Raw genomic sequence first — 23,415 nt, forward strand, 5'->3', positions numbered from 1 at the left:
TCTCATTTAAATTATGCCACCATTAAATTAATGCTCTATAGGAAATAAATCATATCCATTTTGTACTACTTTGAGCTCAGTTAAATCTTATTAAACTATCCCTTGATTTACCCAACATATGTGCTCCTAAAAGGTTCCCTGCAAATCAAACTTGTGTAAATCTCATCTAAAACGCACTAGGGGGAGCTCCCTATTTGAAAGAATCCTAAGGCATGTGCTTTTTTCACATAAGTATTCTTGCAAAAGAATGACTTTCTGACTTACCTGCTAAATTATTTAAATTGTTTTAACACTTCTTTAAAAACATCATCCTATGCTTATTAAATGCCACTGAGACAACTTTGGCCAAGTTATATTAATTTTCTTTCACACCTACTTTTCTGGGATACAATACAAAGCCCAAAGAAAAACATATACTTCGTGATACTAATAGATGTTTAAAGCATGTAATAATCAGCTTTGAAGATTTTTATAATTTTAACTTCAAATTTAAAGCTGAAAAAAATAGAAAACTAGAGGTAAACATACTAATCTTTTGGAGGAAAAGGATGCTTTTGTCTAGTGAGCACATCCTAATAAAGTACATTTTAAATATATCATCCCATTTAAACCTCTCAACAATTCTATATTAAAGGTACAATGGCTTCATTATTGCCAACTTGGAATAAGAAGTAGCAGAGGCTCAAAATAGTAATGTGAATGCTCAATGTTACATAATAATTCAATGGCGAGGCCAAGATTGGGATTCCAATTCTCACATTTCTAGCCACTGCTCTTCTTTTACACAATAAAGATGGGGAAAAAACATTTAAGCAAGTTTGACAGGAGAGTGCCCTCTCCACCAACAAAAATTATTGAGGCTCAAAAGTTCAGGGATTTGCAGAGACCATTCAAAGGGGAAAGGGTAAGTCTCTTCAACATGGTGGTGGAAAAACTGGATATCCACATGCAAAAGAATGAAGTTGGACCCTTACCTTATACCATATACAAAAATTAATTCAAAATAGATTAAAGACCTAAACAGAAGATCTAAAGCTATAAAACTCTTAAAACACAGGAGAAAAGCTTCAGTGACATTGGATTTAGCAATGATTTTGTGGATGACACCAAAGGCACAGGCAATAAAAGTAAAAATATGTAACTTGGACCATACAAAAATTAAAAATTTTGTGCATTGAAGAAACAACAGAGTGTAAAAGCAAACTACATAATGGGAGAAAATATTTGCAAATCATTTATCTGATAAGGGATTAATATCCAGAAAATATAAAGAAATCCTAAAGCTCAACAACAAAAAACAATTTTAAAGCGGGCAAAGGACTTGAATGAACATTTCTCCAAAGACAGTGTACAAATGGCCAACAAGCGTATGTTGATGCTTAACATAAATAATTATTAGGAAAATGTAAATAAAAACCACAATGAGATACAACCTCACACCCAATAGGATGGCTAATGTCAAAGTAAAACAGAAAATTGTGTTAGTGAAGATATAAAGAAAGTGTAACCCTTGTGCACTGTTGGTAGGAATGTAAAATGGTACAACTGCTATGAAAAACAGTATGGTACTTCCTCAAAAAATTTAAAATGGAATTACAATATGATCCTGTCATTTCATTTCAGGGTATATATCCAAAAGAACTGGAAGCAGGATCTCAAAAAGTTACTTACACAACCATGTTCATTGCAGCATTATTCACAACAGCCAAGAAGTGGAAGCAACCCAAGTGACTATCAATGGATATGTGGATAAGCAAAATGTGGTACATACAATAGAGTATTATTCAGCCTTAAAAAGGATGAAAAAATCCTGACATGCTAAAATATAAATGAATGTTGAGAACATTATGCTAAGTGAAATGAGCCCATCTAAAAAGGCAAATACTGTATGATTTCACTTAACTGTGATATCCAGAGTAGACAAATTCATAAAAACAGAAAGTAGAATAGAGGTTTCCAGGGACTGGGAGTTACTTGATATAGAGTTTCAATTTTGCAAGATAAAAAAGTTCTGGATATTGGTTGCACAGCAATATGAATATACTTAACACTACTGAACTGCACACTTAAAGATGGTTAAGATGGTAAATTTTGTTAGGTGTTTCTTACCACAATTTAAAAAAAATTTTTAATTAAAGGAATTAAAAAATTTACAAAATACTATTCATCATTGTGTTTCCAGTTTATATTCAACACAGCAGTATTTCAGGTATAGTAATTAACTTACTTTCATTTGAAAAGATGTCTATAGCTTAATAAATATCAAACTCTTATTCATACATTTGTTGATAATCTAAGAGAAACCAAGCACCCAAATGGAAATGGAGTTCTCACTACTTCACCTGCCAGCCTTCAAAAAGAAGCCTGTATTTCACACTACCTATTAAATGGGTACTATTTAGGTAAAGGGGAAAAAAAGTAGTATTAGAACTATAACTGTATTATCTCCTAAGTTTACAAAATAGACCTTTATGCTCAAAAATAAAATTGGTTAAAATTCTTTTCCCTGAGAATCATTAAATTTGATATTGTATGAAAGCCACCATTTTTCAATGAGGTAAACATTCACCATAGAAAATCCTCAAAAAATTAAGCACATATTTTATCTCCTTTTAAGATATCTGTCAAGGATTGTCTTCACCAAGGGCACATAGTAGGAAAGGTGCCATTCTAACTCCTGGAACAATTTAATCAGTACTAACATACTTCAGGTAGCAGGGGTGTGGAATCAGGTCAGTAACAAAAATGGACTTGCAGGCCAGAGTAAAGATATATTGGCTAATCTTAACTAACATAATTTACTGAAAAAAAAGAAAAAAGACAATGTTGAAAATATCGGGCCGGGTGCTGTGGCTCACGCCTGTAATCCTAGCACTTTGGGAGGCCAAGGTGGGCAGATCACCTGAGTTCAGGAGCTCGAGACCAGCCTGACCAACATAGAGAAACCCAGTCTCTACTAAAAATACAGAATTAACCAGGCATGGTGGCTCAAGCCTGTAATCCCAGCTGCTCAGGAGGCTGAAGCATGAGAATGGCTTGAACCCAGGAGGAGGAGGCTGCGGTGAGCCGAGATCGCGCCACTGCACTCCAGTCTCGGCAACAAGAGAGAAACTCTGTCTCAAAAAAAATATACATATATGTTGATGGAAAACAGGATGACTTGTAACAATAAGAAAATTAACTCATCTACATATAAAACTTTAATCAGACCGCTCACATTTTATACATTTCCTAATTTTAGATATTAAGGCTGCTTCAGACTTTCAGCAGGTCTTAAAGGATCAGCATTATTTGAAACTCTGTTGAACACATGTGAAAAACTTATGTATCAAATTTATCTGCAATGATATGCAACTTAATAAAGTACTGCTATAAAGAAAAAGATTGACTAAAGGCTATACATTGCTCCATTACTGTAGAAATATCAGTAAATGGTACTGATTATCAAAATTAAATATTTATAACAATGTCTGTAGGCATGGAATTTTTTAGTGGGATATCCAAAGTGCTTGAGGAAAACATTCACTAAGAACCATTCTTTTTTCTCAGTTACTTTAACCTTACTAATGCCCTGCAAATTCTGATAGCATCCTAGCTAATAATTCAAAGATGTTTTATCTGTAGGTATGTTAACTAAGTTAACAAATGCAATATAGATTTAATAGTCTTGTAATTAGTTATGAAAAATCATATATGTGCATATATGTGGGAGAATGGTGGATATCTACATAAATATACAAATATATATATTAACCCAGACATTTAAGAAAGTAATTCAGAACATTAAAGTTTTTAGATGTTCTATAAAATATATACATTCTATCTTCCACCTAACCTTTTCTCATTTCCTTCAACTACTAACGTTACATACAAGTATTTAGTACTGTGAACGCCACAGATCCTAGTATAGAGCAGGAAAGGGGAAATACTTATGTAAAGACATTGAAGTTACAAAATAAAAGTATTCCACAGCAAACAGGCAGATACAAAGTACTTTTACAAAGAAGAAAACACATGAACAATATTCAGTATTAAATATTTGAGACATCCAAAATTCCTAATCATTTATCCTTGTTGTGAATAGAAAACATGAAATGTTTAAATCAGATAGTTTTATGATGAAAAAAATCTTCTGGAAGAATGTTTTCTTCCAATTCAATACTCTTTACTCAAATTATCATTTTCATTTGAAAACAGTGGCTTATTTTAATGCTAGTGTCATTTTTAATGTGCCAATTCAAGACATAAGCATTAATATTATGCTTTGCAGTCTTTGCTGATTCATCAGAATAAGCGAGAAGCATCATCCCTCTCTGTTATTGAATTAATAAATCCTGACATGCAAAAACATCCCAATCTCCAGGTTCTTCTCTTGGTCAAAGTGGTAACAGCACAGGACCACCTTTCCCGCAAACTTTTGGTAAGCCTTATAGACAAGAACTAAAGTGTTCTCTGGGGGCAGATATCAACTGGGAAAAGGAAAATACAGGTTTAAATTACAAATGTCCTCAGCCTCTCCATGACAAGCAGTTTTTCGAAGGAAGCAATCTTTAAGAAGTATTTTTAATAGGTAATAGGAGGTGAGTATGTCCAAATGCCTTGACCACTTATGAAATGTGATGCAGAAAAAGAGGAAACTAATAGTTCTGCCATACACTAACAACATGACAACCAAATAAAGGTAACCAAATAATGGCAAGTTTTAAATATCTCTTTGAACTCAAAGAGGTAAGGATGAAAACCTTAAGCAGTAAGACTGTGTTGCACTACATATCACAAAGGAATATAAAAGAGAAGGAAATCCACTACTATTTTACAGAAACAAACCAAAAAGTTCATTGCAAATCTACCTAAATTATTAAAAGTTGCAAAATAAAAGCAGCAGAGATGGGAAAAACATAAAAGTATTAATGTGGTAAGAAAGTACATATTTACCTAATTAAACGTTGGAAGTTCAATTTGGTAAGCTCACTCTGAATTTCAGTGTACATTTTAAATGTTATAGAACTAAATTCAGCTATTTCCAAAGACACTTAAGCACTGAAGTTATCCCTAAGAAGCTTAAAATTTCCTAAAACAGAAACAAGTCCATTTCCTTCAATAGGAAGCAAATAAAAGTTGTAGTCACAGGAAGAATTTCCCTGAAATGTACGAAACTCACAAAACTAGGGACTGTGGGACTTGGGAAAAGAATGCAACATATACCCAATATATAATTATAGGAATAGTGCTTTTCACTACAACATAAGAACTGAACTCCTTGGAAATAATATTCCTTTGTTACATGTAACATTATACATTGTTCAGTATCTTTTATTTCCAGGGCAATAATATCATAAAATGTTACAATGGACCATCCTGCATTATTCCTTAGTGAATTATTGTTGATTTAAAGCTCCTCTCATCCTCAAATACATGAAAGTAAGTGCAATAAAAGGACTTGTGGGGGTTAAGAAAAGAAGGGTTCTTTCATATTTTCCAGCAGTCTTTTTTTCCAAGGGTTTGGAGTTTAAATCAAAACTCTGGGCCTGAAATTTAATTCAGAGTTCTTCCTGCAATAGTTGTTAACGGTGTATGCTTCAAAAGAAAACTTATGTTCTCAGCCAGTGACTGTACTCCAGTGAAAAACTTCTTACCTTTCAGAATAGTTATACAACATGGTCACATTAAACCCTGATGCAACAAACAGATTAATTTCCTCTAACATCTTTACTAATATAGAAACGAAGAACACGAACTAGTGTCTCTAAGCCACTACAATAGTTGCACATACAACATGAGTGTGGTGTGGTAGGATGCTTTTCCTTTTAGGTCTTTACTGAACTTTCAAGGGATTAAAACCAATGTATGTCAACTTTATAGCAAAAGATTCAGATTCTAATCCTGAATACCAATGCATTTTAGAGGGGGAAAAAATGAGGGCTGTAAAATATATATAGTAGGGTAAGAGTTTTGCCTTTGAACAATGTGCATATTCTATTTTAATTTGGAATGTTTTATACTTGCATTTCATGTTATGTAGTTTTTGGACTGGACTGTGTTTTTCCACAAAATGAAAAATCAACTATTTTGCCACCTTATTATTCAACCTACCTGCCCATAGTTGTCTATGCCAGTTACTAATCTATTTAAATTTAATAAATCAAAAGCTGTCCTTAGGGATTGGCCAAGAGTCGTAAGTCCTTCAGCCTGAAGGTTTTTCAATTCATTCATAAACGTTGCATGGTTTTCTTTCCATCCAGCCTGAAAAGAAAAATGTAAGATTTTTTTTTTTCATTTTTTAAAGCCATGTACACAGAGCCGTTATAATCTGACGTTCACCAAGTAGCAGCTTCACTTTTGGTTGGTTTGGCTTGGTTAACGTGTTAATACTGTACCGCTGCTGAAGAAACTCTCTTCCAAAGGTGGCCCAGGAATAACCCAGCTTCCTCTCTAGGTTTTGGTAGTTAACTGCCTTAATACTTTATAACTTCACTGACAAATTTACTACCTAATCTAATACCCAAAATTTGGGTATGTGAAGGTACTAGTGGAAGCAGATGGGAGCCGGACTTAGGAAGTTAACCTGCAGCTGTCCCACCGGCCCTCTTAGGACGAATCTGACAAGACCAACCCTGGCAGCCCCGCATCTGGCTTCCGGGCCGGCCGGGCCGATTCCCCTTTAATGCAAACCGCGGCTGTGCGCGGCCGGGCCCGGCTGTCACTCCGGCTAACTTGAATAAATATCCCCCACAGTTCATTGCTGCCGCTCACGCCGCGGAGGGGAAATGTCGGCCATGTTGGTAGCAGCGCCGCCGCCGCCGCCGCCGCCGCTGCCGGGCCGGGCCGGGAGGGGACGGCGGTGGCCCCGCGACTCCGCGCCGCGCTAGGACGCTGCCGAGCGGGGGAGGGGGTGGGAGCCCGCAGGGAAGAGACCTCAGCGGCTGGGAGCGCAGCGGGTGGGGGAGGGGAGCATAATGAAGGGTGAATGGGGGGGCGGGGAGGGCGAGCGAGGAAGGAACAGGGAAGGGAAGGGAGGAAAGGGGGAGGGCGAGGGCTGTTACCTTGATAGCATAGGGCGGCTCTTCGAAAGTGACCAGCATATACCTGTCTCCTCTGCTGGCAGGGTCCCGGGCACGGAGCTGCGGGACGGGAGGAGGAACAGGGCGGGCGACAGGGAAGCACAGAGGCGAGGTTACGAGGCGGAGAAGGGGCGCCCAGCGGCCCCGCCGCCCCCACAGTACCGCACACGCAGCGGCCACCCCTCCACGCCGTCCCCTACACACAGATCGCTCCCCACACACCGCCCGGGGCCGGAGCCCGGGCCCCGGCCGAACCCGGCTCGCAGCGCCCGCCCGCCCGCGCGGTGGGGGAGGGGGTCCCCGAGCCCGGCAGCTCCCGCAGTCAGGTCCCCGACACCCCCGCCCCGGCCGCCCTCCCCCACCCTGCCGCCCGCGGGCCGCCGGGCCGGGGTCGCCGCCCGGGCTCGGTCAGTCGGTACCTTCATGAAGGTCTCTACCGCGCCTTTGGCCGTGTCCAGGTAGGTGGTGCCCAGATGGCTGCGCTGGTTCATAGAGGCAGACGTGTCTATCAGGAACAGTAAGATGGGCATAGTGCTGGCCGGGGACACCGGGGCCCGAGGTGGTGGAGAAAGAGGAGATGGTAGAGGTGGAGGCGCCGGTGGCGGCGACCGCCGCTACGCGGGGCGGGGGAGCACGGCCCCCGGGAGGAAAACACTGTCTGGGTCTTTCCTCCGGCTGCGGGGAGTTTCTCCCCCGATAGTTGAGAGGAAACTCCCCAGACCCAGTGCTCCCCGTCGTACCCCCGCCTCCGCCTCCTCCTGCCTGCCTGCCCGCTGGGGCGGGCGCCCAGCCGTCTGTCTGTCGGTTCGTCCCCCCCGCCTCGGGGGTCCCGTCCCCGCTCCCGGCCCCTGTGTGTGTCCCAGCGGGAGACGGGCCTGGCTCCCCACCCCACCCCCGGTACAGGGAGTGGGGACCTGGGAGCTGGCGAAGAGGGGAGTGGGCTGAGGGGAGATTGGCCTTGGGGCTGTTGGGAGAAGTTTCAGGGACTCCCTCCGCACCCCGGCGGTGTCACCACTTTCTCAGCCCCTCTCGCTACTGAAGCGCTTTTCTCTCTCACACTCCGGTTTTAACTCGGGCAGGGGCTGCGGAGGCTCCGCCCCTGACACGTCCCCGAGCCACGTGATACACCGCCTCGCCGTTCTACTGGTCAGGCCCTATCCTCTCATTAGCATATTTAAACAGCTCAGGGGCGGGGGAAGCTTGTAGGCCGGCTCCGGGGACAGTTATTGAGCACGCGCAGAGGTGGGGCGTCGGGTGCGCGCGAGCGGGCGGGCGGGCCGACCCGGAGGCGGGCTTCGGGAAGGGGCGGGGCCGGACTGCGGAAGGACCGCGAGGTGGGGGCGGGGGCCGCGTCCGCGCGCGCGGGGCGGCCGCGGCGGTGAGCCTGCGCGTCAGGGCCGCTGGCCTCTCCTTGGCTGTTGGAGGTGATAGGGGTCGAGGGGAGGGAAAAAGGGGCTGGCGTCAGCTGCCCCTGTGAGGTGGCCGTAGCGTGGACGAGTAAGAAGGGTTGAGTAAAGTGGACAAACAGCTGGTTAGGAGAAGAGGGCAGGCCCGCAGCCGCCCTCCGGAGGAGGACTCGGGGCCTCGCGGGCGCCGGAGGAAGTTCCTGGGCCTCGGAGGGCCGCCCCGGCGCGGGCGGGCGCGGGCGGGGGAGGGGAAGTGAGAGGTTGTTTATGACCGGGGACTAATCTCCTCCGCGAGTCACAGCGCTCCCTCTGGGGAGTGCGGTTGAGGGCCTGTCCTCGCACGGAGCCTCCCTCGGCCTCGGGGGAGCCACGAGAGGTGGGAGTTGGACCCGCAGCGGGCCAGGAGCCCTGTCATTGGAGGACCCGCCAAAAAGGAAGCAAACCCTCTTTTTCTTTATCCAACCCCAAATAGGGCCTAGGGGAAGACTCACATATCGATAAATGGTTTGTTGCCCGTTTTATTCTCTGGGAAATACAACTGATCTTACCAAAGAAATAACCTGTCTCTTGCCGTGTTTACTTAGAGCCATAGAATACCTGTTTCAGAGCTGAAGGGGACCTGAGCCCATGATAATCCATTACCTCGTGAGAAAGCGGAAAAACTGACTTCAGCTTGCCCAGATGGCGCAGAGAATGGGTTTCCCGTAACCCCGCCTGTGTCTTTCCTTCAGCCTCGTCCCAAATGCCGTGGGAGGGAAGGCACTCTCTGTCAAGCTGCTGTCACCTTACCTGAAGTAAGGAGTCCACGCCTGCATGTCCGAGGAAAACAGTTTTCTCAAACACATTAGTTGAAAAACTGAAGACGCTGCCTAAAATACAAGCTGAGTTAGAGACAGCCCTTGTAAGACTAGGTAGGTATTTACAGGGCCTCTCCCACTAGCTTTGTTTTTCCAGAGTTTGTTCTTTATCCGGAAATTCTTAAATTGCCTACTGATCATTTAAAGAAAGGGTTCTATTAACATTGACACAGAAGAGACACTTTGTGGCACTTTTTAAAAATCTGAGTCTCGTGACTTGGTATAACTTCTGAAACTTACTGTTAATTTATAGCAGAGCTATTTGAGTAATATGCTCTTCTATGAGTATGAACAATAGAAGAAGTGTGATTTTTAAAGAGATTTGGACTACAAAATAAGAGCATGGAATATAGGCTTTACAGCCAGTACTTGCTGAGGATGTACTGTGTATTAGGTGTGGTGCATATAAAAAATAAATAAAATGTGGTCCCTGTCTTCAAAGAGCTTATGTTTTTTAGGAAAATGCTACATATTACTAGCTACTCCAAGGCAGAAAGTTGTTAGACACCAAATCAGAAAAAATAAAAATGTATTACCTTGGGGTGATGCAGGAACATTTTCCAAGGTTTCAGCTTTGCCTTAGTGTTTCTTAAACAGATCATAGATCTGAAGATAAGAATCAGAGTTCTATGGCAAAATACGAGTTATTTTACCAGTTATAAAGATGAAATTTGTCTTTCAACTTGATCATTTGCATAATTTTATACAATTGCTCTTTAGTTCTTTATATTTGTGCTTTTCAAACTGGTCTGTGGACCCCAGCCTACTGAAAACATTCTCTAGGATCATAAGAATTTATTTTAGGAGTCTGTTCATTATTCAGTTTTAAGAAACACTGTCTTAAAGGACTGGTAGGATTTGGATATGGGTAAAGGAAGGGGAAGCTGCTAGTGAAAAGATCTTCCCGACATTGAAAATGTGAAGAAAGGAAGTTAGGACAGCATTGCTGAGGGCTTCCTGAGGAACAGTGAAGTTCAGCTAGGTTGGAGCAACAGGTGCATGTAGAATAGTACAAGATCTAGAAACACAGGTGAAATCTAGACAGTAGAGGGCCTTTATTCCAATCTATGGAGGTTTTTTTTCCCCTATAAATTGGAGATTTATTTTTCAATTGCGTTGCTAAGTACAAAGCAATGTTTGAAAGAAATCAATCTAGACTACTGAAGATTAACATGCGTTCACAATGACCTTACCTATTATTACAGTTATTTGAAATCATTTTTCAGTGGAGCCATTGTCACAGGATCCTTGGAATGTCACTTTTCCAGCTGGAAAAATGGCACCTCTGCCCAAGTTTTGGTCGGGCTCATTCTGCCCACCAGGCCCAGCAGGCTGCACTCTGCTCATACTACGGCCTGGATCCCACACCTGCCAAGTGCAAGCCAGGTGCAGAGCAGCGAGGGGTGTGTGAGCAAGCAAGCATGGGGTCCGGCCACTGTATACAGCCCGGCATGCCAACTGCAGGAGGGCGGGCAGCTCTAGGGGCTGGCCCCCTGCAAGGCTGTGGCTGGTCCAGGTGTACTGCAAGCAGCTTCCGCAGCTGGCACCAGGGAATGCAGTGGCACCTGGAAGCTTGGAGATGCCAGGAGCTGCAGAGCCCCAAAGAGGTTGTCACAGGGAGCTCCTAGGTCTAGGCTTCCTAAAGGACCACAGCTCTTCTCTCCTCTCTTCCCCCCTCTCTTTCCTTTCTTCTTCTCTTCTTCTCTCTTCTCTCGTTGTGTTGCCCGCAACATGGCAAGCAAGGGACATATTTCAGCCCGTTTGTGTTACAGCTCTTTCAGCCATGCCATTTGGCAGGTCCCGAGTTATTGTCCCACATCCAGGAAGAATGAGGTATGTGGACAAGTGGAGGGTGAGCAAGGCAAAGAGTTGCTTTGTTGAGCGACAGAACAGCTCAGAGGAGACCTGAGGGCAATGAGTAGCTTCTTTCTGCAGGCAGGTCATCCCAATAAGTGTCCAGCTCTCAGCAGAGAGGAGACCCACAATGGGTAGTTCCTCTCAGCAGGCAGGTGGTCCTGTCATCTGCTCAGCTCTCCACAGAGAGGAGACCCACAGTGTCCATAGACCCACAGTGGGTAGCTCCTGTCTGCAAGCAGGTCATCTCATTGTCTGCCCAAGCCTGGTTCACTCCAGGGTTTTTATGGGCTTCTGAGAGGAAGAAGTGTGTGCTGATTGGTCCATGGCGCAGCCATGGGCAGGCCTGGAGAAAGCACCATAAGTTCTCACTCCGTTGCATGGAACTGGCAGCCTGACCCCTGGCGTTACTGGGGACCCACCCCTTTCTGCCCAGGAGCCTGTCTGGCTCCTGCTGCCATTAACCTGCCATCCACAGTGCCCATGGCGCCCAGGTTGTTCATGCTAAGTGGTACCTACAGGCCTTCACTGAGCTGTCCTTATTCCCCCCTCGACCTGCCTCCCTCCTGTGCTCATCAGCACCCAAAGTCCAGAGGGGACTGAGGCAGCATGGGGCTTGCGTGTCAATGCTGCCCCAAGCACGTGCACACCTGGTCGGGTCGTGACAGCACCCAGGCTTAGTCACAACTTTGCTCTGAAATCAGAGCGGGTGCTGGGAGCGGGGAGAGGCCAGGCAGTGGGAGCAGGCACTTCCAAGCCTGCGGGAGCAGGGAGCTTCCTGGTCCCCTGAGAGTGGGTCTTCTCTCTGTGGAGAGCTGAGAAGATGACGGGATGACTTGCCTGCTGAGAGGAACTACCCACTGTGGGTCTCCTCTCTGCTGAGAGCTGGACACTTATTGGGATGACTTGCCTGCAGAAAGAAGCTACCCATTGCCCTCAGGTCTCCTCTGAGCTGTTCTGTCGCTCAACAAAGCACCTCTTTGCCTTGCTTACCCTCCACTTGTCCGGAGATGAATGGGTCCACAACCATGACTGGGTGGCTGCAGCTGCACCCAGGAGGGCAGGACTCCCACTCTTCCAACTTGGAAGGGGGCAGGGCTTCTGCCTGTTCCCAGCTCTTGCTGGCTCCATGGAGCACCGCCGCGGCTGTAGCCGTGCCTCCCCAATTATAGCCAGCGTCAGGGCAGCAGCCACTTCAGACGGGCTGCTGCCATCATCACCATCATGGCTCTTTCTTCCCTGACTCGATGGTGTTAGCAGGTTGTCATACTAGGGTCATAAGTGAAAGTATGTAGTAGAGATAGGGTTAGATGCAAAGGTAAGGAAAACCAAGTCCAGTGAGCCAGCCATAATCAGAACCTATGCTTATGATGATGACTTCTGAGATCAGAGATTACATGTCCAGTTCAGAAGTCCAGACATAGTGGAAGGTGAGGCGCTGAGGCAGAACAGGAAAGAAATGAGGACGTACATAGGCGGCAGTCAGAAACTAGGAAGCATTGACAAGCAGTCCCTAGACAAAGTTGTGAAATAAGCCAAGTTTATTATTAGTGACTCTGGTTGACAGTTTAGCTATTGGTGGATGATAGCCTAAAGCAGTGGTTATTAGCCAAGAAATGCACATCAGCATCTCCCATAAGGCTTAAAAAAATAATGTGCCAAGTGCCCATCCTCAGAGGAAAGGAATTCAGTAGATTTGAGATAGGCCTTGGTCATTTCATTTTTTTTTTAAAGTTCTTCAGGTGAATCTTATACATAATTCTGATTAGGAACCACATGCTTAATGTATAAGAATAATGTATGTACCTGGCATCTAGTAGTACTCAGTAAATAACTTAAAAAATTCACAAAACCTTAGAGTTAACTGCATTTTTAAGTAGAACTCCTAAAATAAATCTGCACACTAGAGGAAAAAAAAAAACCCTGGGTGATCACCAATATATTTAACAATGGATTTGTATCATGCATATTTATGAATTCAACTATGTTTTGCAAAAAAGAAAAAGAGAAAACCAAATACTGCTGGAGATTCCCGCTCTTCCCTTAGTGAGCTTAGGCCCTGGAGTGAGCAAAAGATGAAAAACATGAATCTCTTCTTCACTCAACTTCTATCTGTGATTCTAGAAAGATTCTGGTTATATTCAGCCTTATTTTTCTAAAATATGGCCCCCAAATGCAAGACAAGTATTTCACCAGACTCACCTGAAGAAACAGTGAGCTCTTGCAGTGCTAGAGAGAAAACTAGTTAGAGTAGTCTGTGCTGAGCCTTGTAATGTTACAGTCTAAAGAATTAGGGAAGATTTTTCTGGGAGGGCAATGGTCAGAATAGGTATATTGGAGAAAACTTCATCTTTGCTGCTGCTTTTAAAGGAATGTTTTCTTAATGCTCTTGCTCCAATTTAAAAGGGCATAAATAAATTATATGAAAACCTTTGAAAGAATGGTGACCCTGGCTTAAATAATAACCTAAATTGTTGAAATGGAGCTATTCTAACAGAATTAAAACTGATGAATTAGATTCATTTGTAACAGCCAACCAGAGCCCTTTTAAATTATTTTAAACCAATTAAGCAGGGTAACCCAGTTTAAAAATAATTATGTGCCAATGACTTGGTTTATGATATCTAGATGTGCCATCTGAGCAGAATAATCAGATACACTTAGTGTTCCTCATATGTAACCTAACAAAGTTTCTTTTGGCTGTCTTACCATTTCCTCAGCGCTCTGCTATACTACTCTCTTTGAGATCGCATTAGTCAACGATATGGAGAGGTTGAGAACATCAAATAACATATAAAAGTTATAAGCATAAAAAAATTAGATGCGAAACTGTCCAGCCAATGTAATCAGTTAATACATATCTAAGGAAATTTAATTTTGGTCATACTAATGTTACATCAGCCCTCAAAAGAAAATGCTGGTAGAGATGACTATTAAGAAGAAATTAGATCTTTCCAATGAATGGTGTTTCACAGTAATAGTTGAAGTCTCAGACAATTCAAGATCAGCCCTGAAAATGGGTACATCCAGATTGACAATTAGAATCAAGGTGGAACAGCAGAAGAACATGAACATTGCAGTCATTCTTTCAACTAATATTAATTCCACACCTAATATATGACAGCCACTGTGTTAGGTCCTCAGAGAATTTATAATCTAGTAGAAAGACAAGACAGATAAACAGATAATGAGAATACAATATTATGATGTCAGCAGACCCCAGGCATAAAATAAGATGACTTATAGGGTTCGTTTGACAATTTGAGGTAACATACCATATTTTATCAATTTTAAGACCATGAGTTGTAACAAACACCATTATTTTTGGACCATGGAGGGGGCCGAAGGGAAATGCTGCTACTTAAACTATGACACATAGAATTTTTCCACATTGTATTGAATTCTGCTAAGAGCATTAGTGATGCAACATTTTTTAAAATAATATTCCACTATTATCTTTGGGTTTTTTTTGCAAGCTGTTGGGGTCCATTCTATGAGTTTCAATGTTGGTGCTTTCTTATTGCAACTCAGAGGTATCAATGAAGGGTTTTCAGACCACTACCAGGATTTAAATCCTTTCTTTAAATGATTAGTTGACTGAAATGTCAAGGGTTTGCAGTTGTCTAATCATGCCACCAGGAATAACCAGGAAGTTTGCACATGTTCAGGCTAAGACAACTACATCACAACTACCTTCTGGTGACAGCATTGTAAGACACCATGATTGTAAGATGCCATTCCAGTTTTAGAGATATTGGAAAGATGTACATCTTAGATTTGGCAAAATATCATTTATTGCTGGCAGCTATTAAAATATGTGTTATTAGGAGAATGTACAAAGAGCACTGTGAGCACTGAGGATAGAGCACCTAACTCTCACAAAGGAAGTGATATTTGGGCAGACAGAAGTCATGAGGATGCATGAATGGGTAAGAAAGGGCAGTTTCGAGCTGCAACTACATGTGTGGGAGAGTGGTAGGACCAGATGCTGGGCCATGTCAAGAAGGGTTTCATGTGCTCAACTAAAAAATTTTTGAATCTTATTATTTGGGTGATAGACAAAGTTTTAGGGTCAGGGAGTGACCCTGATGATATAATTTGGCTATATCAAATCTCATGTTGAAATCTGATCCCCAATATTGATGGTGGGGTCTGGTGGGAGGTGATTGGATTATGGGGACAAGTCCCTCATGAATGGCTTGGTGCCATTGTCTGAGGATTGAGTGAATTCTCACTCTTTGTTTCTGCAAGGTCTGGTTGTTAAAAAGAGCCTGGGACCTTTCTCCCGTTTCCCTCTTGCTTCCTCTCTCGTCATGTGACATACCGCTCTCTTTCCCCTTCCACCATCATTGGAAGCTTCCAAAAGCAGAGGCTCGCTCTTTCCTTGCCTAACGCAGCCATGGCTTGTGGTCCCAAGAAGCATCTGAAGCGAGTAGCAGCTCCAAAGCACTGGATGCTGGATAAATTGACCAGTATGTTTCCTCCTTGTCCATCCACCAGTCCCCACAAGTTGAGAGTGTCTTCCCCTCATAATTTTCCTAAGGAACAGACTTAAGTATGCCCTGAAAGGAGATGAAGTAAAGAAGATTTGCATGCAGCAGTTTATTAAAATTGATGGCAAGGTCTAAACTGATATAACCTACCCTGCTGGATTCATGGAGGCCATCAGCATTGACAAGACAGAAGAGAATTTCTGTCTGATCTATGACACCAAGAGTCTCTTTGCTGTACATCATATTACACCTGAGGAGGCCAAGTACAAGTTGTGCAAAGTGAGAAAAATCTTTCTGGGCACAAAAGGAATCCCTCATCTAGTGACTCATGATGGTCGCACCATCCGCTACACTGATCCCCTTATCAAGGTGAATGATACCATTCAGATTGATTTGGAGACTGGCAAGATTACTGATTTCATCAAATTCGACACTGGTCACCTGTGTATGGTGACTGGAGGTGCTAACCTGGGAAGAATTGGTGTGATCACCAACAGAGAGAGGCACCCTGGATCTTTTGACATTGTTCACATGGAAGATGCCAATGGCAACAGCTTTGCCACTCAACTTTCCAACATTTTTGTTATTGGCAAGGGCAACAAACTATGGATTTCTCTTCCCTGAGGAAAGGGTATCCGCCTCACCATTGCTGAAGAGAGAGACAAAAGACTGCCAAACAGAGCAGTGGGTGAAATGGTCCCAGGGTGACATGTTAGATCTTTGTACGTAATTGAAAATAATGTGGCAAGATTAATAGCAAAAAAAGAAAAAAAAATCAGAGTCTTATGCCAGGCATGCATCTTGTACAGCCTGCAGAACCATGCGCCAAGTAAACCTCTTTTTCTTTTCTTTTTTTTTTTTTTTGAGACAGAGTCTCACCCTGTTGCCCAGGCTGAAGTGCAATGGCGCTATCTTGGCTCACTGCAACCTCCACCTCCCAGGTTCAAGTGATTCTCCTGCCTCAGCCTCCCAAGTAGCTGGGATTACAGGCACCCGCCACCATGCCCAGCTAATTTTGTATTTTTAGTACAGACGGGGTTTCACTATGTTGGCCGGGCTGGTCTCGAACTCATTACCTCAGGTGATCTGCCCGCCTCAGCCTTCCAAAGTGGTGGGATTACAGGCGTGAGCCACAGCACCCAGCTTAAACCTCTTTTCTTTATAAATTACCCAGCCTTGGGTATTCTTTTATAGCAATGCAAAACAGACTAAGACACCCAATAATCAGATTCTTATTTTAGAAAGATAAATTCAGTAGTGATTTGGAGAATGGATTAGAATGAGAAGACAGTGGGCAAGGAGATGAGTTAGACAATTTCTTTTTTTTTTTTTTTTTTAGATGGAATCTCATTCTGTAGCGTAGGCTGGAGTGCAGTGGCACAATCTGGTCACTACAACCTCTGCCTCCCAGGTTCAAGCAATCCTTGTGTCTCAGCCTTCCAAGTAGCTGGGATTACAGGCATGCACCATCACACTCAGCTAATTTTTGTGTTTTTAGTAGAGATAGGGTTTTGCCATGTTGCCCAGGCTGGTCTCAAACTCCTTGACTCAAGTGACCCACCCTCAGCCTCCCAAAGTGCTGGGAGCCACTGCATGAGCCACAGTGCCCAGTTGACAATTTCTGCATTAATCCACAGAACACATAAAAGCACTGTGGAAGTGGCAACAGGGAAGGTGAGAAGAGGATTATCAAAGACATTGTGATGATAGAATGGACAGGACTTGGTGAACTGAGTTGATGCAGGCAGAATCATGATATTGTGTGATTAAAGCCATCTTGTGTCATATAAGGTGAATATCATCAAGCTACTGATAATTGTAAATTCTAATAAGATGTATAACTCATTTCTAAAGGACAAATGGTGTTTATTCAGTCATTTGCTTAACAAATATTTATTGAATGTCTACTGTGTGTAGGAGCTGGGAATGTAGGAATGAATAAAACGGGAAATAATGCCTGTCCTTATGAAGTTTACATTCTAGTGGGAGAGGTAGACAAGTATAATATGTGGTATATTCACATTAAGTGTTAAAGAGGAAGAATAAGGCAGGGAAAGGAAATGAAGTGCTGCAGAGGGAGGTTTGGAGTTTAAGACATGGAGAACGGAAAGGCGTCACTGAGGGTGTCAATGATGTTTCAGTAGAGAGTGGACAGAGCTGTGCAGATACCTCAGGAAAACCCAATTTTATCTATTTATTTTACTGGAGTGCTGTAGTCTGAATGTTTGTGTCCTATCAAAATTCATATGTTCAAATCCTGACCCCCAAGGTGATGATATTAAGAGGCAGGACCTTTGGGAGATGATTAGGCAGAGACCTCATGAATGAGATTAGTGCCTTTATAAAAGAGGCCTGGGGGAGCTCAGTCACATCATGTGATGACAGAGCAAGAAGGCACCATCTACAAACCAGGTCCTCACCAGACAGCAAATCTGCCGGCACCTTGATCTTCGACTTCCTAGTCTCCAGAAGTATGAGAAATTTCTGTTTTTTATAAACAATCTGGTTTATGGTTTGTTTTTTTTGTTTTGTTTTGTTTTTGACAGAGTGTCGCTCTGTCATCTGGGCCAGAATGCAGTGGCGCGATCTCGGCTCACTGCAACCTCCACCTCCCAGGTTCAAGCAGTTCTCCTGCCTCAGCCTCCCAAGTAGCTGGGATTACAGGTGCCTGCCATGACGCCCAGCTAATTTTCTCGTCTTTTTAGTAAAGACGGGGTTTCACCATGTTGGTGAGGCTGGTTTCGAACTCCTGACCTCAAGTGACCCACCCGCCTTGGCCTCCCAAAGTGCTAGGATTACTGGCGTGAGCCACCACGCCTGGCCAGTTTTATGGTATTCTGTAATTGCAGCCCAAACTGACTAAGACGTGAAGTTTAGGTAAACATTTGCAGTTTGCTATGCTGATATTAAAGTATTATCTGTTGGTAAATATTCTTTGCTGATACTTAATAAGTATTCTTATTAATAACAAGTATTAATAATATGTATTCCTCACTAATGCTTAATACAAATCCTTACTAATAGCAGTATTAGTATTAATTAGCATTAATCAGTATTCTTTGCCAATAAGGGTTCTCACTGACAGAAAATCAGTTGTTCATTAAATATTATTGAGATACTTCTTGATCTTATAGTAGACAGGTACTGTTTTAGATTCTGGGGATTCAGTCGTAACTGAGATAGATGTAATCCCTACCCTCAGAGGGTTGCCAGAGAAAACACAGGACTCAATTGAATTGGAATTTCAGATAAAAAACATAATTTTTAGTATAAATATGTTTATGTGATACTTATACTAAATATACCATGTGATATTTGGAATATACTTATACTAAAATGTACACTAAATGTGTTGATAACCTGAAATCCAAATTTAACTGGGCTTCCTATGTTTTTATTTGCTGAGTCTGGCAATTCTATGCCCTCACTACGCTTATAACCTAACATGCTGGAAGCAGAGATTTGTAAATACAAATAGCATACAGTGAACAATGCTGTATAACCTGGGAAGCCATAAATTAGAAGGCACTGGGACCCTAAATGTATGGAGAAAAACTGTCAGCCAACCAGGAACATCCACCCTTAAAGCAAGAAATAAACTTCTGTCGTATTTGAGCCATTATGTTTTGGAACCATTTGTGCCATGGTCTATTTGTTATGCCAGCTTAACCTAACTAACAATATGTCCTGAAATCTACTATCATTTCCAAATTTACTACAGAATCAAAAATTTTAATATAATATACCAACAACTAATAAAATATGTGTAAATAAAGGCAACAGGAAGATGGGGCAAACCCTAAAAATGCTTATGCTGTAGTCATCATTCTATTAACAATATAGCTTTAAACCTAAGTATTTTCAAAATGGTCATGAGGGACATCAGATCATTTTAGGAAAATTACATAACTCGATGGCTTCCCTAAGCAACTAATACTACACATTTATACATTATTCCTGGCGATTAAAACATTTTCTTTCAGCTAATTATCGAATGTAAAGACAGGTTTTGTAGGCTCTAAAATTTTAATTAAGACATGGTTTTTGCCTTCAGAAAGTATATGGCCTAATAGAGGAAATAAAGATACAAAATACTAGCAGAATATGATCAGTGCCAAAAGATATGTGCAAATTATATCTCTAATTGGAGTGAGAAATTCATTCAGATTAGAGGGGATTAAAAAGAAGCTGAATGAGGAAGCATTTTTTCCCTCAAAGCTTTACAATTTTCTGTCTTTTGAATTTAAAAGTAGAGCTTATTGTCAAGAATTTGCAAAATACAAATAGAGAAAAACAAATACCACTTCTAATCTCACTACCCAGAGATAGCCACTAATAACATTTTTGTATGTATTCCCTCCTTTATGTTTTAAATAAAATTGGGGTGTTATTATATATTCTTTTTTTCGTGTTTTTCCACTTAACATAAGGTGAGCATTTTTCATATCATTAAATAATTTGTAAAAATATGACTTTTTCATAAATGCATAATTTATCCCATAGATGTATGGTGATTTATTTTCCTGTTAAGACATTTTGTTAATTTCTAAATGTTTTACTTTTATAAATAATGTTGCATTGAACAGCCCTATACATAGATATTTGTAATAATTCAACTACTATTTTTTGAACACTCGTTACTGCTCTGAATGTTGGAGATACATTAGTGAACAAACAGTCCAAAGTCCCTGCCCTCGTGGGGAGGAGGAAAGAGAGACAATAAGGATGTAAACTATAAATTACATCAAATAGTGATGAGTGCTCTGGAGAAAACTAAATCAGGGATGGGGAATAAGAAGTGATGATGTAGGGGCCTTGGGATTATAGTTTTAAATAGGATGGTCAGGAAAGAATGATAAAATGGCATTTGATCAAATACCTGAAGGTGGTGAGGCAGCAAACCAGATGGATATTGGAGGAAAACATTCCAGGCAAAGAGAAGCATGTAAAGACCCTGAGTTTGGAGTGGATCTGGCATATTTAAGGAACAGCAGCAAGCAGGCCAGAATAGCTGAAGCAGAGTTCATAGGAAAGCTGTAGGAGGTGAAGAAATTCAAGAGGAACGTCTGATGCTAAGTGGAATTTGGCCTCTATGCCCAGAGATAGGAAAGCATTGGAGGGTTTTGCACAGAGGGCTATCTGATCATTTTGGCTATTCTGTGAAAGTAAACTATAGAGGGTAGAAACAGGGAAAGTCAGGAGGTTATTGCTGTAATCCAGGTGGGCAATGATGTTGGCTTTTAGACAGTGGGGATAACAGTAAAGGTGGTGAGAAATGGGTTTTTATTGGCTTAGTGTGGGGTTTGAGAAAAAGGAGTCAGGGATGACTTAAGGCATCTCCAGTTCCTTAGGATAAATGTCAAGAATGGGAATTTATTAATGCATTTTTAGAGCTCTTTAAACATATGGCCAGATTGTTCACCTGGAAAGTTTAGTTTATATTTGCAGTATTCTCCATGAGAAAACAGTTTATAAAAGTTTTTGAGAAAGAGCATTTCAGCTAGAAATTTTTAATAGCTTTGCAAATTACGTAAGCCTTCGTAGAGAATTATTAGAGATCTGAACCAGTCACTTAAAGCTTGCATGTATATGTTACTACATTTTAACCAGGAAAATCTTTCTGATAGAGTTTACCAAAGTCCAGGTGTTTCCCTTTTGAGCCTGTACTATTGAAATAACTAAAACATGGAGTGGGATTTGATAAATGCCAAAAAAAAAAAAAAAAAAAAGAGTTCCAAATACTATGAGGAGCATTTACCCAAGAGAAAAGGACAAGAAAGAGGAACTTTATAATTATTAGAGAAGAGGGTATAGAACCAGGGACCTGACTTCTCAAAGCAAAGAGAAAAAAAAATTTATCTTTTGCTCTTAGAAAAGCAAGTAGGTTTTTAAAAAAATTACCAAAACATCAAATGAAGCAAAGACTAAGATGTTAGATTAAGAAAGCCATTGTTGACTTCTATAAGTCTTTTTTTTTTTTTTTTTTTTTTTTTGAGACGGAGTCTCACTCTGTCTCCCAGGCTGGAGTGCAGTGGCGCATCTCCACTCACTGCAAGCTCCACCTCCCGGGTTCACGCCATTCTCCTGCCTTAGCCTCCCACATAGCTGGGACTACAGGTGCCTGCCATCACGCCTGGCCAATTTTTTTGTATTTTTTTTAGTAGAGACGGGGTTTCACGGTGTTAGCCAGGATGGTCTCGATCTCCTGACCTTGTGATCCGCCCGCCTCGGCCTCCCAAAGTGCTGGGATTACAGGCATGAGCCACCACTCCTGGCCTATACGTCTTTTTAGTGGAATATAGATACAGAAGAAATAAGGTAAATTAAATCACTAGGAGTTGTAGTGAATGAAGTCAGAGAATATATAACTTCTCTTTTTGCACAAAAAAAGATAAAGGAAAAACTCTAATATGTTTTTAGGTAGAAAAAGAGCAAGGAAAAACTGAGGCTGTGAGAAAGGTATAATTGGTATGGCAGGTCTCTGGAGCAGGAGAGGACAGGGTCAGCTTCATAGATGGGGTCATTAGGATGTGAAAGATGGAGCAATGACTTCTCTGAGACCAGAAATAATGACAAGAATACAAGCAAAGTAACTAGCACAATTCCCAGTGTGATGGTTAATTTTATGTGTCAACTTGACTGGATCACAGGATACCCAGGTATTTGCTCAAACATTATTCTTGATCTGTCTATGAGGGTGTTTCTGGATGAAATTAACATTTGAATCTATAGACTGAGTAAAGCAAACTGCCATCCGTAATGTGGGTGGACCTCACGCGATCAGTTGAGGGCTAAATAGAACAAAAAGGCTAAGTAAGAGAGAGTTCCTTCTGCCTGACTGCTTTTGAGCTGGAACATTGGTGTTTTTCAGGCTCAAACTGTAATACTGGCTCTTCTCAGGTCTTGAGGCTACTTGCCTTCAGATTGGAACTTTACCATCTGCTCTCCTGGTTCTCAGGCCTTCAGGGGAGTCTAGAACTATGCCACTGACTCTCCTGGTCTCCAGTTTTTCAACTTCAAATCTTGGGATTTAGTCTCGATGATCATGTGAGTCAATTCCGTATAATAAATCTCAGACAGATAGATAGATAGATAGATAGATAGATAGATAGATAGATAGATAGATAGATCTATCTTTCATTGCTTTTGTTTCTCTGGAGAACCCTAATATAACCAGTATTTAGTAAATGTTTAATATGTGTTGAATGACAATTATAGAGGAAATCAGAAGTAGAGAGGATGTATGCAGAGGGAGCTGTGAGAAGTGGACAGCTGCCCACACTAACCAGTGAGACTAAAGACCCAGCCAAGTTCTTCAGGGAGATTGCTTTGGTAGCTATGGGAATAATATGGACAAGCAAGCAAGTCATCTGGACTCTTGATGGGCTGAGATGCCACGCTGGCAAGCAGGTGGTCAACCTCTAGGAGATTCAACAAGCATGCCTGTGAGGGTTCAGAGCGCTGTGTCAGGAATGTGATGGGAAGTAACAGGCAAAGGCAAAATATTACTGGTATTAAGGAAATGGCGTTAAAGAAAACGGACACTTCACTGTCTACTTGTGTCAGAGCTTCCCCATGGTCATTTAATCTAACACACCTGTAAGCTAAGTGTTCCAACTTTTTCAGAAAAAGAAATGGAAACTAAGTAACATGAATTAACATAGTCCAGGGTCACAAAGCAAAATGGAACAAGAACCTGGATCTGAATTCAGAGGCAGAATGCTGGGTAAGTATGACGATGCTT

The 23,415-nt window shown here is 42.0% G+C and overlaps 1 protein-coding gene and 1 pseudogene across 4 annotated transcripts in view; one reads left to right on the plus strand and one right to left on the minus strand.

The window, feature by feature from the left end:
- The window catches only part of INTS6 (integrator complex subunit 6), a 98,573-nt gene extending 90,228 nt beyond the window's left edge, over nt 1-8,345 (minus strand). For 2 of the 4 annotated variants that reach the window (XM_014347433.4, XM_034936744.3), the window contains exons 1-3: nt 7,481-8,191; nt 7,044-7,121; nt 6,094-6,243 (exon numbers count right to left, since the gene is read on the minus strand). In XM_014347433.4, the coding sequence (XP_014202919.4) occupies nt 6,094-6,243; nt 7,044-7,121; nt 7,481-7,591 (339 nt within the window). In that variant the 5' untranslated portion in view covers nt 7,592-8,191. Of the gene's footprint in view, nt 1-6,093; nt 6,244-7,043; nt 7,122-7,480 lie in introns of all 4 variants that reach the window. The other 2 variants (XM_055096806.2, XM_063595774.1) reach the window with 2 other exon arrangements.
- LOC100977862 (small ribosomal subunit protein eS4, X isoform-like) lies at nt 7,090-21,433 on the plus strand (annotated as a pseudogene).
- The last annotated feature ends 1,982 nt before the right edge of the window (nt 21,434-23,415 follow it).

This window comes from Pan paniscus, chromosome 14 (genome assembly GCF_029289425.2).
Source record: "Pan paniscus chromosome 14, NHGRI_mPanPan1-v2.0_pri, whole genome shotgun sequence".
Lineage (NCBI taxonomy): Eukaryota > Metazoa > Chordata > Mammalia > Primates > Hominidae > Pan > Pan paniscus.